General features: G+C 40.5%; 1 protein-coding gene across 2 annotated transcripts in view; it reads left to right on the top strand.

Moving 5' to 3' along the window:
• Nucleotides 1-16604, top strand: part of LOC148028216 (ARM repeat superfamily protein) — a 94115-nt gene that overhangs the window by 37500 nt on the left and 40011 nt on the right. The window contains exons 2-13 of one of the 2 annotated variants that reach the window (XM_087689993.1): nt 5027-5145; nt 8959-9004; nt 9143-9215; nt 9346-9403; nt 9520-9615; nt 9830-9941; nt 10987-11253; nt 11361-11462; nt 12014-12617; nt 12901-13526; nt 14236-14429; nt 14719-14941. In XM_087689993.1, coding sequence (XP_087546119.1) covers nt 5027-5145; nt 8959-9004; nt 9143-9215; nt 9346-9403; nt 9520-9615; nt 9830-9941; nt 10987-11253; nt 11361-11462; nt 12014-12617; nt 12901-13526; nt 14236-14429; nt 14719-14941 — 2520 coding nt within the window. Of the gene's footprint in view, nt 1-5026; nt 5146-8958; nt 9005-9142; nt 9216-9345; nt 9404-9519; nt 9616-9823; nt 9942-10986; nt 11254-11360; nt 11463-12013; nt 12618-12900; nt 13527-14235; nt 14430-14718; nt 14942-16604 lie in introns of both variants that reach the window. The other variant, XM_087689992.1, reaches the window with a different exon arrangement.

The raw sequence follows: 16604 nt of genomic DNA, 5'->3' as shown, positions 1-16604 counted from the left end.
TTCCCGGCGCAGTTTTTGCATTCTTCAGCCTGCCTCACTTGCCGGACATTGTCCACCCTTTCCGGGATTTTTCTGAGCATTCCTGGCATTTTTACTAGCATTAAATGCTGGTCGGATCAGCATTAAATGCTGGTCGGACATATTTATGGCCTCAAATTTCAGGTCGGCCAGTTTTTGGGTTTTTTGGCTATTTATAGCCATTTCCCACTTGGCAGTCAGTTGTATTATCATCTTCCCTCCTTTGGCAGGTGCACACTCCGACTCCGTCATCTTCCTCCGTCTTCGGTGCTGCCGTCATCATCAGCCTGATCTGGTGCCCTCACTGACGCTTCGGGCTGCATGCAGGGGCTGATCAGTCCACAGTTTTGTATTCAGCATTCATTACAGTCAGTGCAGATTTTCTTCCTTCATTTTCTGTTGTCTCTCTCTCCTCCTCTGTGTTCGTGTTCTTCCGTTGCGCACTCTCACAGTTTTTACATCCATTTGGTACAGCTCTAAGTCCAATACAACAGTGAGAGCAAAAAACACACGTAGAGTGGTCATCTTCACAATAGGTGAGAAGACCTTCTGGAAGTCAATCCCTTCCTTCTGTATATATCATTTAGTAACTAGTCTTGCCTTGTACTTGGGTTTCCCATCAACTATCTTTACTTTGTAAACCCATTTGTTTGGAAGAGACTTCCTTCCTTTGGGCAACGACATAAGATCCCAAGTATCATTTGCATATAGAGATTTAATCTCTTCGTGCATAGCTAGCCTCCACTTATTGTTGCTGAATTCGCATGACTTGGCCCCTTTCTATGTAAGAGGCTCACCCTTATCTGTAAGCATCACATAATGGAAGGAGGGATCAAACCTATGTGGTTGCCTTCTCACACGTGTAGGTCTGTGTACCCAATGATCAACATTTTCAGGAATTGGGTTTACATCTGGAGGTATGTTATTTTCAGCATTTACAGCACCTTCATTTTCATTACCAGCACCTGCAATTTCATAATCAGCAAGTCTATTTTGCCGTCCATGACCTCCTTGTGCTCCTATTTGCTGTCCATCATCATCTGGCTCAAAAATAACTGGCTGATCATCAGTTTCAGCCTGTGGTACATCGCCATGAGGCTCATTTTTTGAAGTAATAGGTGGCTGCAAATTCTGAAATTTGATCTTTTTTATACCTTCATTAGAGGCTAAAGTACCTTTCAGTAATTTCACCTCATTGAACATAACATTATGGCTGCGAATAATTTTCTTGGGTTGAGGTAACCACACTCTGTAGCCAAATTCACCCTCATCACCATAGCCCATGAAAATGCCTTTGGTGGATTTTGGGTCAAGTTTGTTCCTAAGCTCATCTCTAACATGCACAAAAGCATCACAACCAAATATGCATAAATGGTCATATGAGGCTGATTTGCTAGACCAAACCTCCTCAGGGATGCCATTATTTAAGGACATGTTTGGAGAGCGGTTGCAAATGTGAACCGCAGTTTTGAGTGCCTCTCCCCAAAATTCATGAGGGAGATTAGCAGTGGACAACATGCACCGTTCTCTTTCACATAAAGTCCTATTATATCTTTTAGCCACTCCATTTGAAGAAGGGCTGTAAGGAGCTGTAAGCTCCCCCTTAATACCATGCAAGTCATAAAAGGACTTGAATTTAGTAGATGTGAACTCACCCCCATTATCAATTCTCAAGCATTTCAGCTTTCTACCTGTCAGAGTGGTCACAAATGTATGAAAAGTTTTAGAGATTACAAACACTTCACTTTTATTTTTCAACAGGTATACCCAAATCTTTTTGGAACAATCATCAATAAAGGAGACAAAATATACAGCACCACCCAACGATTTCATGGCATACTACATACATGAGAATGCACAAAGTCCAAGACATTTGACTTACGAGAGACACCAGAATAAAATGAAAATTTTAATTTGCTTTCCCTATTGACACTCATTACAAAACTCAAGTTTAGAGTCTTTTCCATCATCCCTCTTCAAAGAGGTAAGGACATCAAGTCCTTTCTGGCTCATATGGCCTAATCTCTTATGCCATAACTCCAAGTGACTGCAAATTTCAGCAACTGCAAGAAACTTGCCATTCAAAGCTTTATAGTGCAAACAATACAAAGTGCCTTCTTGGTTCCTTTTGCAATCAAATAGAACCCTTTTTCACTTTCCACAATCCACCACTAAAAAGTGTAGTGTAACCATGCAAGTCAAGCTGACCAATAGATAGTAAACTCTTTTTAATGCCAGATACTTATTTAACATCTTTCAACACAAGCTCTTGCCCATTGTCTAAAGACAAGTGTATAATGCCAATCCCATCAATGCTGCAAGCATGGTTATTTCCAAGATACACCTTTCCATAAGTGCCTGCATTGAAAATAGCAAAACACTCCAAGCAAGGAGTTACATGGAAAGAGGCACCGGAGTCTACAATCCAAGTCTGAGTGACACCATCATTAACTGACAAAAGTGCATCAATCACATCAGCCTTGGTAATCTACATATCCTGCATGTGACATACAAGGGCATCATAATCAACTGTACATAATACATCAGCCTTGTATCCGAAAGCTCCTCTATGACCACACTAGAGGCCACATTTTCCTTTTCCTTGCCTTTGGCTGTCTCAGATGCATTTGTCTTATTCTTTTTCTTCTTTTTCTCTCCTGCATTCTTCTTTCTCTCTTGTTCCTTCTTGTAATACTTGCAATCAGGTTTCTTGTGGCCCTTTTGACCACAGTGATAGCAAGTAATGTCACTCTTTTCCTTTCCTTTGCTCTTGCTCTTGTTTCTTTGTTTTGCATTTGCATTTTTCTTTTCAGCCTTGCCTCTTACATTATAAGCTGAGTTGTTGCCTTCTCCACTAGACATACGTCTAATTTCTTCATTCAATATTGAACCCCTCACCCCATCATATGAGAGATTGGGGTTATTGTTGAGAGAAACCACCAAGGTCTCCCAAGAATTAGGTAGTGTCATGATGAAAAAGATTGCCCTCAACTTATCATCAAAGTCCAAATTTGCATCCTTGAGCTGATTTAAAATGCCTATAAATGCACTCAAGTGCTCAGCTGCAGGCTTTGACTCATCCAGTCGCATATTCACCAATTTGTGTATTAAATGCACATGATCAATAGGTGTGGTGATCTCATAGGTAGTTTTCAGCTTCTCCCATATTGCATAACCTGTATCCAAACCCTTAATGTCTGTCAGTGACGACCCATCTTAATGTAAGCCATAGCTTTTTTGTTTACTCTAGCCTAATCTGCATTAGACATTTGTGCGGATTTATCTTCCTACAAAGCATCCTCACAATCCTTTAGGAACAATATGCCCTGCATACGGTCTTTCCAAAGGTCAAAGCCATAACCATCAAACCGTTTGATTTCCATCAAACTCTTGATGTTTGAACTGGAAGAATTTGCAGCCATTTTATCACGAACACAAGTGTAAATTCCGTGGACTGTAAATGCACAAGATGAACCAGCAAACACACTGCTGTTCTTCCTCAAACAGTAATAAATCTTTGCTGTTTGTACATGAACCAGCCATCACACGGGCAAAAATGCAGAAATTTACCAAATTCTGCACAAAACCCCAAAATTTCAGGTCCAAAAGTGCATAAATGTTAGCCAATCTGACCCAACTGAGCAAAATTTTACCAATACATGAAAAGCCCCAATTTTTCGGAATCCAATGTCAAGAAATTTTACTCAAAGAGCAAAATTTTAACAAATTTGGCAAAATCCCCAATTTAATTGAGGTCACCACACACAATGTTTGCAATGTTTGACCTGAATATCACTGCCAGGCATAGACGAGGTCAAATCTAGGAAAAGCCCTAAATTTTTGGGCCAGATTCGCACAGATCTGAGGATTGTGTCTCCACCGCACGAACCCCCGTTAAGAGAAGTTTCCAAAGAGATTTGAAAAGAAAATAAAGTTTTGATTAAAAAAAAATTGGCGGAATGATGGGGGGGTGGGGGGTCGGTTGACCCGTTGTTGGTTCCCCATGTGCGCTTGCCGCCTGGTCGTCGCGTGCACACTGGTTGCTCGCCATCCGCTGGCTTGTTAGCCACGCGTTGGTTCCGCTGGTGCCCGGTCGTCACATGACTTGCCTTGGCGACTCGTCATTGCCCGTTGCCACGTGTGCGCCTGCCGCTTGGTCCCCCGATTGCCGCCTGGACTGTTTGCTTGCCATTGCCCCGCTGAGTCGCTTGCACGCTTAGACTGCAGGTCGCCTATCGCCTGTTGCCCAACACGCTGGTCGCCAGGAACTCCAGCTATCTGCTGATCATCAGCTCCGTCAGCTGATTCCGTCAGATCTCGGGAAGCATGCACTTTGTGCTCTGATACCAGTTGTTGGAGCTCAGCTGGGTGCAGCAGTTCGAGGAGTGAGAGTGATGGCTAGAGAGACTCAGAGAGGGAGAGTGAAAGTATGATTAGATTTGAGTGTACCAACAATGTGTTGGTACACAAGAATAAAACGTATTTACACTTAGAGCATATTAAGGGTGCATTCACATGTACAACTGAATAGTGTGTGTGTGCTATATACGGAGGTTAAATGGGCCTTTATCCCAACATGTATGTCATATTAGTTGGCTACATTTAATACTAGCTAGCTTACATTGCTTACATCTGTCTTGCTAATGAACATGAATACTGTGCTCCCACATTTTTCATGCTAGTTAGAATATATTCCATGCTAGGTTACATTGTCTCATGCTAGTTAGCATATCTTCTACTGATTAAGAGGAATGATCATATTCTTCATGCTAGCGAGCTTATTTTCCGATTGTAAAAGCTGTGGTGTTTCTTATCTTTCTATTTTAAGTTGAAGGCAGGAAATGGTTAATGCTACTGTAATGTACAAAGCACCAATTTGATGTTGAATGTAAAATGGCTTGTAAGCAATGCTTTGTTATAATCATATTGGAAACATGAGAATGCAGTTGCACAAGATGAAACTTTAATCTTCGTTGAGTATGAACTGAGCTTTGAATACTTCTTTCAGGATGGGCAATATCTTCGAGCATCAGATCCAGATTATGAACAAGTTCTTGATTCCCTTGCCATGGCAGCCCATTATACTCCTGTACCTTTACTTGAAGCACTCTCAAAATGGAGGGAAAGGTGATATATGAAACACTTTGGAACTTCTACAAACCAATGAAAAGTTAATGTACTTCAAGGTCTCATTAGGAATGTATCTGGCTTACTGGAAGAGCTGTTTTACACCTGCCTGCCAAGCACTAACCAGCTAATGATAGGGAAGGGCTTAGATATGGATCATTATATCGAACTGCACCTGGATCAAGTATGAAGTTTGTTGATGGTAGGACTTCTTAAAAGGGGAAATGCTGCAGAATACTAGATGAGCACCCAAGATACCGACCATTAAAATCATTAATAAGTTGATAGGTCTCAAGTAGGAAATAAAAACTACTACTGGGCTGCTCTAATGCACCTCACGAACATAGATATGGAACAGTTTATAGACAAAATAAATTATTACAGCAAGAAATACAGATAAACTGTTTCATGAAAAACCAGACTATATCCAACGAAAATGCTTTTTCAAATCTGAAGCTTGTATGACATAGAATAGCATCAATGAACCATGGACAAGATTGTTTAAACTAATAAGACCTTACTGTACATGAGGTAATTGATATACATGGCTAACCTTATCTTCATGATGAAATTGGTCCAAGTGACATGTGAGCCACCAATATATATGACTATTTAGGAGGTCCAAAGTGAATATACATAAAGCTCATGACAAGACTACATGTGATTATTTTGGAGCTCCAAAGTGCATGCATATGAAACTTGATCCCGAATGGATGCCAAGTAGAATAAAAGATTTGGAGGTATGGTATAGCTTGCAAAGATGGGTGCCAAAGGGAAACACAGGGCATGCCTGCATGCCACATGAACAAAAACTGTGTGAGCTAAGCTCCATATAAACTGCTGCTCAAAGAAATTGTAACTTCTGGTTGTGATGAGGAAGTGATGACTAGATCATGAGAAAGTAACATCTAGTTATGAACCTTGAAACTTCCTGTTGTAAAAGCACGTTGATGCAAGCAGTGGGGGGAATTGTGGGAAGTCAAAATACCAGAGGTCATGTGTGCAAGCTAAGGGGAGATTTGAAATTGATTTCTTCATCACAAATTGTCTTCTCAGGGACATGTGCAGCTGATTGAGTCACTGGTAGAATTGACAGCACATGACCAAAGGAGCTTCTAATAGTGCTCCATACAAGCACTGTACTGTGATCTACAGGTGACCATTTAGGAGCTCCAAAGTGAAAATCCATAAAGCTCATGATGTGACTATTTTGGAGCTTGCAAGAAGCTTGATCCTGAATGCATGCCAAGTAGGGTAAAAGATTTGGAGGTCTGGTATAGCTTGGAAAGACTTGCTAATAGGCAATATTCAGGGTAATTTGTGCCAAAGGGAAACACAGGGCATGCGTGTATGCCACCATGAGCTTGTGAGAGTGTGCAACGGAAAGAAAAAAGTGAACATGGAGAGAAGGAGACAAAGAGAGAATGCAGGAGAGAGAAGGAACAATGTGATTGCAATGACTGAATGTACAAGGCTGCAACAGTCAGCCCCAACACGCAGCTCTATGGGTCGGTGTGGGCGCTAGATGGTAGCAGGGGGATGAGAGAATGAGGAGGGTTGGGTGATCACAAAGGATCAATGGTAGATAATGGATAATGAAAGTGGGAGGGCAGGTTGCCTATATATAGGCAAAAAAGAGGGAAACCCTAAATGTAGTCAAACCGTAAAAAAATAGCCAAAAGTGCATTAAAAATGCACTAATGTGTCCTCCACCTAAAGTGTCTTAAACACATAAAATGATAGACAAAGACAATGTTAGAGCTCCTAATGTCCTTGTTTGACTTAGATTGAGGCTCACAGGCTGGAGATTACCACACAAGTGATAAGCAATGCCCAAATGTCTCGATCCGGAAGAGAGATGCCAATCTCCTCTAGATCTCTACAACAGTGCGGATATGTCACATGCACGAGCACGAAATCTAAACAATTCAAAAGGAGAGAAGTGCGGACTGTGGCATTCAACCAATCCCATAATGTTTCCGAATTTGTGGTCACACCATCGTGAGGATCCATGGTAGGTTGGGGTATAGGTATAGGGACTGTAACAAAATCCCAAAGGTCACAATCGTCGAGGAGACACTCCATGCGGCAAGACCATAGAGGGTAGTTCATCCAATCTAGCTTGTCGGGTGTGGAGAGAGAGGGTAGGATTGGCATCTGCTTAGAAGATGCCATCAATGCCAACTAGGGACTAGAAGCCTCAGAAGAATATAGTGGGAAAGAGTAATAAGATGGTGGTCGGTTTGAATGATCCTGAACCACACGATCCCCCATAGCATACAAGTTGGCCATAGGTGTCCTTCAATAAAGTACTTGCAAGAAAACAAAAGAAATGCTGCCACTGGAATAAAGGCAACCAATAAGAGGTGTCCTTAGGATAATTGGGGTCCGTTGGGTCACGTGACAAAAGAAAATTGACCAAAGCAAGGTAGATGGGGAGTATCCAATGCCAAAGGCATCACATAATACCGGGTAGAGAAAGGGAGCAGTAAATGCAGAGGAAAAGATGTCTTCAGTTTGTAATCACAGCCAATCCAGGGGTTGATAATGTACCAGGAGTGCCCGGAAATGGTGTATTTGCAATAAATGCAAATCTGCCCTGGTGCTGGCCAAAAAAAGAGGCCGCTGAGCATTAAAAAGAAGTCGCCCTGGTTAGAAAAGACCAGCCAGTTTGAAACACAGCAAAGAAAAGATGCTATCCACCTGTAAACAGGCCGCTTGCCTTGTTCGACTCTGAATGCAAGATTGTAGCATGTATAGAAGGCACCCAACAAGTTTTGTCGCAGACAACACACTCCTCTTTGAGATCTTCGGCTCCCACGCATGGCTTGGATACCGTGTGAGAGTGTGCAACAGAAAGAGGAAAGTGAACATGGAGAGAGGAGACAAAGAGAGAACGCAGGAAAGAGAACTTGCTAAGACGGAGTATGCACCCAAGGGCTCAGGAGTTCCTCAATTCAAAGACGATGTGGGCATTGAGATTTTTATTAATTTAATTTTATTTTTGGTGGGGGTTCTTTGGTTTTTGTTTTTGTTTTGTTTTTTGTCAGAGAAAAGTAAAGTTCTATTATTACACCTTAGAACAAAGTGTTCCAGGGCAAAAAACCAAGTACAAAGCAGCCTTGTAAGGGACTTCCATATCAAGAATTATATGACAAGGAGAGGTCTATTACAAAGCTTGACTGAATAGCCAGTTGGGAGGTCTATAATGCCAAACCAGGTGGGTCTGGAAGAGGAAAAATGTGCCAGAATCCCATGTTTTTTGAAAAGCATCTCTCCTCTTCCTCATAGTCTCCGAACTGCATTTCAGTGTCTGCTACATTTGCAATATGTGTAACATCTATGATCAGCTTCTGTGAAACTACAGTTGAAGGGAACAAAGATCAAGGCACAATTTTCCTCAGGTTAGAATGCATTCTGAGGGTAAAATCTATCCATCTTTTCCAGAAGCTTCTAATGCTACAATTAGAGCTTATCAACATCTACCATCGAACGGTTTCATGTTTGTACAGTTTGTGAAAGGATCTTGAGAGCATCATGATCAACATGTTTTCCAGAATTTATTTGATATTGTTGTCCCATTGGTTGCTACCATTTTGAAGGGACGTTAGCATATGCTTTCACTCCACACTTATGATTTTGGATTGATTCCTTTGAGGTACCAATAGACACATATTTTGAGGTAGGCTCTATATTTGTATAGTATCAATGCAGGGTTACAAATTAGGGCCTAAATCCTCAACTTGTATACAGGCCTAAACCTTGAATTTGGTTTCTTGCAAATAAATGTGCACAAATTTTTGTTTGTTTCAGTGAATCTCCGAAGGGCGCAAATGATGCCTCGACCTTCCAAAGAAAAGTATGCCAAATCTTCCATCTCATGAGTGCTTTAAAAGTGTTTTATGGACAGGCATATTGCTCACCGTTCTTTTTCTCCCTTGAAGTCATATGCTTTTTTTCAGGACTTGTGATATTAACACACTTGTCTGCTCCTTAGTTGGCAGTTGAGTGCATTTTTTGCTCTGCGTGCATACGCTTTGTGGAATGTTGCCCACAAGAAGGTCTTACAGGTACAGCTCTCAATTTTATTTCTATGGTGATTTCTTTGAATATATGTTCTTACCCCTTGTTTTTCTATGGGGTACCCAAATTTTGTTTCACCTGAGTAATTATGTGGTTCACATCTTGGTTGTCTCATAGAGAACTCTTGGAAAGGGTTGGAGAATTTTATATTTGACTGGCTCATCAATGCTGATAGGTGGGTGATGATCTTTTTTGAAATATACATACTGTGCCTTATTAAAAACACAATACGTTCCATTAATTACATTGTATTCAGATTATCATACTCTGATTTGAGTGGTATTGTTTCAGGGTTGTTAGTCAGACAGAATATCCATCATTGGTTGATCTGCGAGGACTACTACTTGATCTTGTTGCTCGACTTCTGGGAGCTTTATCAAGGATAAGGTAGAGTGTATTGGCCATCAAACCAAGGCAAGCTTTGCATTACTAGCATTTTGATTCCGACTCAAAGGAAGGGTGTGTTACTGTCTGTGTGGCAACTTTTTATTTAATCATATATCCTTTAGAATCTCACTTTTTTGAGAACATCTTCTTGGTGACAAAGATAGTTGTGGCCTGGCTATGCTTCCGACTGCTGACCTGTTGTTTTCAGGTTCAGTTCAGTAACGGAGCGCTTTTTTAATGAGCTGAATGCCCGTCTCATTGATGGAAATGTTGCCAGGAGTGAAACTCTTAACATCATCAGTGGAATGCGCTATTTGAAATTAGGGGTGAGCCTTCTATAAATTCATTACTTAAACTTTTCTGGAGAATTAGTTGGATGTATGTTCATCAAGATATACCTTTACTTATGGTGTTAACTGTCCTCTGTGAGCAAAGGGCACTGGCATGCTGGTGTGGGCAAAAGGATTAGCAATAGTCCAGTCCTAGAGAAAGGCATATGTCAGATATGACATTCATGATCGTCCTTTTAAAAACATTACTTTCTTGATTCTTTTTGGGGAGCTTAACATTTACTCAAGCTTGACCATCTTTTCATCTCAAACCCACATACACTTTCATTAGGGGATTGCAGGTTGGCTTGTGATTACAATCCCTATCAGGCAGGGTTGTAAGAGTCACCCCTCTAAATCAGGGAGGTCAGTGATCCCATTTTATTTCCACCTATGTACAGTTGACAGAATCATGCAAATTAGCTTAGCCATCTACCCAATTTGATACTTTTAAAGGTGCTTAAACAGGCTCTCTATTTGTGACTGATTAGCCCAGTGTCCTGATCTATAAATTTGGGGATCCTTCTAGAGTCTAGGTACTTGTGGATCCATTCTTTAGAGTTGCAATCATGAGCATCTGGTAGCACAGATCAATTGTGACCCAATGTTGGATAGGATGACCTGATCTGGGGTGTACTTGGAAGTTGGATATTACTGATGATCAATTCTTTGGTCTGGATTGTTTCCCATTGACAAACAAGGTTTGCAAGAATTAAGTTCAATTCAATGTAAAGGTTTTCCTTGGTTTTGAAGTTGCTAAAGTGTTTAAAAATTCTATCAGGAAGTTACAGTGTAATTTTAAAGTTTTATATTTTCTTACTGAATTGTATGAGTATGATGATGCACTATATGCATCTTAATTGTGTGAGAACAATGCATTGATTTGCAAAATATTAGACTTATAAAAGATTTGGAAGGGGAATGTGATACTTCATGTTTGGATTTTGTGGGATTGTGTATTGTTTGTTTTAACATTCTTATGGCAGTTTTGGTGTAGAATCTGATGATGGCTTTATGGGGATTGTTGTTTGGAATGTATCAGGTCAATACAGTTGGTGGGTTGAATGCATCTACATCTTTTGTAGCAAAAGCAAACCCTCTCACACGCACCCCTGCCAAAAAGAAGACAGAATTGCAGCATGCTGTTTGCAATATGCTTTTTAGCATATTGGCACCAGTGGCTGATGGAGGGAAAGGTCAGTGGCCACCATCAGGTGTAGATGCAGCACTAAGCTTATGGTATGATGCTGTACTACGTTTCCGTGGTCAGCTCATGCATTGGATGGATAAACAAAGCAAACATATAATAGTAAGGGTCTTTGGTGGTTGTGATTCCTGGATGTGGTCAACTTTTGCTATGGCTGTGTTGATCACTGCTAGTGATTTTTGCCTTTAAATATTACCTTGTTGTGGCAGGTGGGATATCCATTGGTTACTCTTCTGTTATGTTTAGGTGATCCTCAGTCCTTCAACAACAATTTTGGATCTCACAGGGAGCATCTCTACAAACTCTTGAGAGTAAGTCAACAATTTTATTGTGAATTTGTGCATCTGCTCCATCTCTGATATTTTAACATCCTTGTGCCTTTCCATTTCCAGGCATCCATATTTTGGTCTAGCATACTATGTATACATTGTGTCCCCGAATAGCATATGTTTACAGGAACTTTTTTGCTCGAAATTTGTGCAGTAGTAACTGAATAGATGCATTCAATCCCTTTGCTTATATAAAAATAATGAGTTTTACTGTTTTGTTCAATGCTGATCTCTTTTTATAGCTCCAAATCATATTTGGATGATTGCTGACAGCCTGTCTAACAGTGAGATTTTATCTCAATACTCTTCTTATTTTTAAATGTCTTGTGAGGCTGCAATGCATCTGTTTTCTATTTCTCTTTAATGAATGCATTCAAATTAGCATGCCTTTCTCAATCAGACCAACCTTGTTGGTTGAGCTTCAAGTGATGCATGTTTTTAGTGCAACAACTTGGTTGGACGCAATGTTCATTTGCAGTTTCTTGCAGAAGAGTGATCTGATAGTTGACTTCTTAATTACATGTTGTGTTCAGGAAAAGAGTTTGAGATCAATGGCTTTAGACTGTTTGCATCGTGTCGTGCGGTTTTATCTCAATGTATATGCAGAGACTCAGCCAAGGAATCGTGTTTGGGATTATTTGCATAGTGTTACTTCTCAATTATTGGTGCTCCTAAAGAAAGGATTGTTGACTCAAGATGCACAGCATGATAAGGTGGTGGAGTTTTGCCTAACCATAGCTGAAAGTAATCTTGACTTTGCCATGAACCACATGGTACTGGAGCTATTGCGCAATGACAATCCTAGTGAAGCAAAAGTAATCGGTCTCAGGGCCTTGCTAGCAGTCGTGTCTTCACCTTCGCATCACCGCACTGGTTCAGACACTTTCAGATCTGATGATGCCCATTATTCTGCTAATTCTTCTCTTCGAGGCTCACCATTGTCTCCATGGTCATCTTCTGGCTCAGGAACTTCAGCCTCTTTGCGGTATCCATCGACTGCTCAAGGTACTTCATCGGATGGTTCTCATGACATCAGTCAATATATACCAAAGGTTAGAGCAGCCCTAGATCAAATCATAAGGACATGCCACAGCACATATGGAGCTGCCCGTCTCACCAACCAAAAGGTTACCTCTGGTATGGTCCGCAGCATGCACCATTCTCATGTCAGATTGCTTCATGTTCTTTTTACCTGGTTCTGGAATCTGGGTATTTAAAAAGTAGGAGGTCAACAACTTGAACACTGCTATATTTGGAAGTGGTTATGTTGTATTGGTGATTGGTATTCTGAATTTCATGCATACGCAAACATGCAGAACTGTAAAGTTACCACGAATTTTGAATCCATAAAAAACTAACATTTTTTTTTCTCCATTATTGTGAATCCGATTTTTGGTTTTGCATGTGTGATGGCGGGTAGAATTAATGGCAAAAGAGAAGACCCAAGGCTGGTTGGTTTTCCGATGGGCTTTGAAATGTGTACCCAGCCTTATGCCAGATATCTGGCGCAATGACAAAATGGCAGATATACTCCCTGCCTATGGAATCAGTTCAGAACCTGGTGTTCGTGAGGAAGCAGCACAAGTGCTTTTCAGGACTGTTCGAGATCTCCCACACAGTCGTCCTGCAGTTATGAAGGGCATGGCAAACTTCATTTTACAGTTACCAGATGAATATCCACTTCTGGTTCACACTTCCCTTGGTCGTTTAGTTCAGCTGTTACATGCTTGGCGAGCTTGTTTGGCAGAGGAAAGTTTATACATAGAGAACAAGAATGTGAAGCGAACAAGGGGAAGTGGAGAGCTTGGTTATCGGTCTTCACATTTTCGTCCAAGTGGAGATGCGTACAAGTTTTCTCCTCATGGGATGGATGCGATTGGCCTTATTTTCCTTTGCTCTGTCGATGTTCCAACTCGGCATACTGCCTTTGAGCTTTTGCATTGTGTTCGTGCATTGCAAAATGACATAAGGCGGTTTTCAAAGAGAAAATCAGATTTTGAAGAACTTCAGCAAACCTTTGTGATAGATGTCTTTGAGGAAGCTGGTGTGAGTATTCAAATGCTGATGCCATGTTGTTTTTTGTTACACATTACCTTGGCTTAATGCAGAAATACCTTGTGCTGAATAAAATTATTGTCCTCCCCATTACTATTATATATATGCAAAACGAACACAAAGGTTATGGAACCTTAAGACTTACGTTGAGGTCTTGTATATGGCATAATAAAGTCAAAACACTAATAAAATATGTGCAGAGTATTAATCAAAGGCTGGTTATACCCTTATTGAAATTGTATTATGTTGGCCTTTGTGAGTTTGTTAAGTTAGGTGCTTAATCTTTAAGATCAAACTATCAGATTTTACTCACTTAGGGTGTCCTAGACCATAATCAGGTTTACTTTTTCACAAAGCCAGTATCACTTTCACCAGCTTATAACCACATTCATCAGAGTTGTAGGTCTTGGCTGCAGCACCAAATTAAGAGGATATTGTTAGCCAATAATGGCTACATCTTGATTAAGACCAGTTGACGGAAAATTGAAGTGAAGACATCACTCAGTCTAGCTGAAGCATACTAAATTAAGGCTTGCAGGTTTTGACTTCGCATGGTTGAGCCCACTTATGAAATCCTTATAATAAAGTAACTGGGAGAATAAATAACTGGGGCTTGAAGAATGATATGCTTCTAGTTAACTTGAGCACTTTAACAAACATTTCATTTATTTTCATATTGTGGCATGTCTTGTGCTGGCAGGAAGACATAGTGCAAAGATGTTATTGGGATCCAGGACGGTGGTTTGATCTGAGAAGAGAATGGGATGCAGTTCCGCCAGATGTAACTCTTCAGTCTATTTTGGAAAGTCCTGACAAAAGTAGATGGGCTCGCTGTCTAAGTGAACTCGTTAAACATGCAGCAATTCTGTGTCCAGATGCAGTAGAAGCAGCAAGGTAATCTGATCTTTATGCCAATCTGCTTTTGTGCTTTTTATCAGTTGATAAATCAGGGTTTAGAAGCAAAAGTTAAGAACCTTGAAAGGAATGCTCAATTCCCAGCCATCAATTGACAAGTCTGGAAAAACTCTCTAAAACATTGTTACACTACTATATGATGTTGGTGGGCTGTATATTTTCATTTTTGTTGGTTGCTGCTCTTGCAGACTCGGATGGTTTTCTGGAGGATACTGAGTTGAACATTGGTATCTATCAAGTATCATAAAATCTTCTATGGATTTTGCAGGTTGGAGATAGTGCAACGCCTCACAAACATGACACCCATTGAATATGGAGGGAAAAGTATGCAAATGCAGGACTTTGAAGGGAAGCTTGAACAATGGCACATGTACTCCATGTTTGCATGTTCATGCCCACCTGAGGAGAGTGAGGATGGGGGATCTCAAGCTGCTAAAGACATGTTTAATATGATCTTTCCTTTGCTAAGATCAACTTCAGAGGGCCAAGTTGTAAGGCTGTTATTACTCTCCTACTACTTTTGGTTTGTTGATCTCCTTGTCTCTTGCATGCTTTGTTTTAACACGTATCTTTTACCATACACATTGCTTGGCCTTGTTTCAAGAATGACATTAGCTATGTCTTGGGAAATGACATTGTGTGTGAATCAAGAATTAATCAGAACTACAGTAGGTTGATTTTTTAGTTTGTTTTAGACTTCCACGAGCTTCTACTGGTAGCGTCATTGCTTGGATTATTGACATCAGTCACTGTACAAGCCTTTGGCTTGGAACCTCCTCTATTGCTGGTCCTTTGTGATTATCTTGTCTCCCAAAGGCCCCCTTTTTGGGACATTTCAAAGACAGAATTCCTTGTCCTCCACAGCTGAAGCATCTCCCCTCTTTATTATACTTGCCAATCTCTTAGACACGGTCTTCTATGTGGCTTTCCAATTCTCCTCAAAGTTCAATTGCTGGGCATTGATTAGGTGAGAAGCATGCAAGCTGTCTTTATGTATGGAAAGGATGAAGAGAAGTTCTTGTTGGGATAGTGTCTAGCTTCATTTTGGGCTCCCTATATTTTGTTCTAAGTGCCCCATTATTTTTCCCACTTACACATTGACTCACCTATAGGGGCATCCTCTCATCTTGCGATGTGTAGATCAACAGCCAAAATTGAGCCGAAAAGGAAGGTTATAGAGAAGAGACAAATGGCAAGACACTTTCACACAAGCTTCCAAGTGGCCCACTATTTGTGATACCTCATGATGTGGTTGGATGCTTCTCGTGTTACTCCACTTTCCCTTAATGCACTAGCTCTCCCCTTTCTCCTATAAAAGAGCTCTTTTTTTTTTCATTCTATATCAATTTTCTTGGTTGTAGACTCTTGTATAACCATTGAAGATAGCCATAAGTTGGCCCCATTCATCCACATCATCATCCTCCATTCCCATCATTGAATACTTCCACATTCCCTTGTCTTTTGTTGTTTTTACAGGACAACAAACCTCTAAATTCATTTCAGCCCCTCCTTCCTGAGCTCTTCTTCCATTTCAAGAAAAAGAAGCAAGCCATATCAATATATTGTATCAACGATGGAGAGAGGCTGATTTTCCCTCTTTCTACTCTTGTTGTGTAAAGAAATCAGTTGTTTTATTGCATAGTAAACGCTGCATGCTTATTCATATTATGAAGATGTTCGACCCTTTCCAATGAGTTGTCTTTCAGAAATGGATATTGCCTGAAATTTTTTTCCTCATAGAAGGTTAGAGGTTCTGTTGGTGACAAAGAGAAGACTTAATTGTGGATGATGTATGAACTTGGATTTGGACTCTGTTGCTCCATTGCTAAGTATCATCTTAAGCCTTTTTTCAGATTGACAACAAAATTTTCAACATCTGCAAGTGTTTTAGGTTTTGTTCTTCATAGAAGCAACTTGGTTGATACCCCAGATATGCAATTGAATTTTGAATCTGCCATCATTTGATCCTTGCTTTTGGGGAATGCAAATTGTGCACAAAAAGTGCCAAATCAAACCTAAAAGTTCCACAAAAATTTGAAAATTCTGAAAAGCTTTAAGGCCAGCTCACAAGCTGGAAAGCAAGACAAAGGGGCTTGTGTTACTTCTGAAGGGCATCAAAGAACAGGGATCCAAAACATCCATCACCTCAGCTAG

The sequence above is a fragment of the Lygodium microphyllum genome, chromosome 12 (genome assembly GCF_053477565.2).
Source record: "Lygodium microphyllum isolate KBCC chromosome 12, Lygodium_microphyllum_v1.1.10, whole genome shotgun sequence".
Classification (NCBI taxonomy): domain Eukaryota; kingdom Viridiplantae; phylum Streptophyta; class Polypodiopsida; order Schizaeales; family Lygodiaceae; genus Lygodium; species Lygodium microphyllum.
The sequence above is the reverse complement of the archived record's forward strand: the minus strand, read 5'-3'. Positions and strand labels throughout refer to the sequence as shown.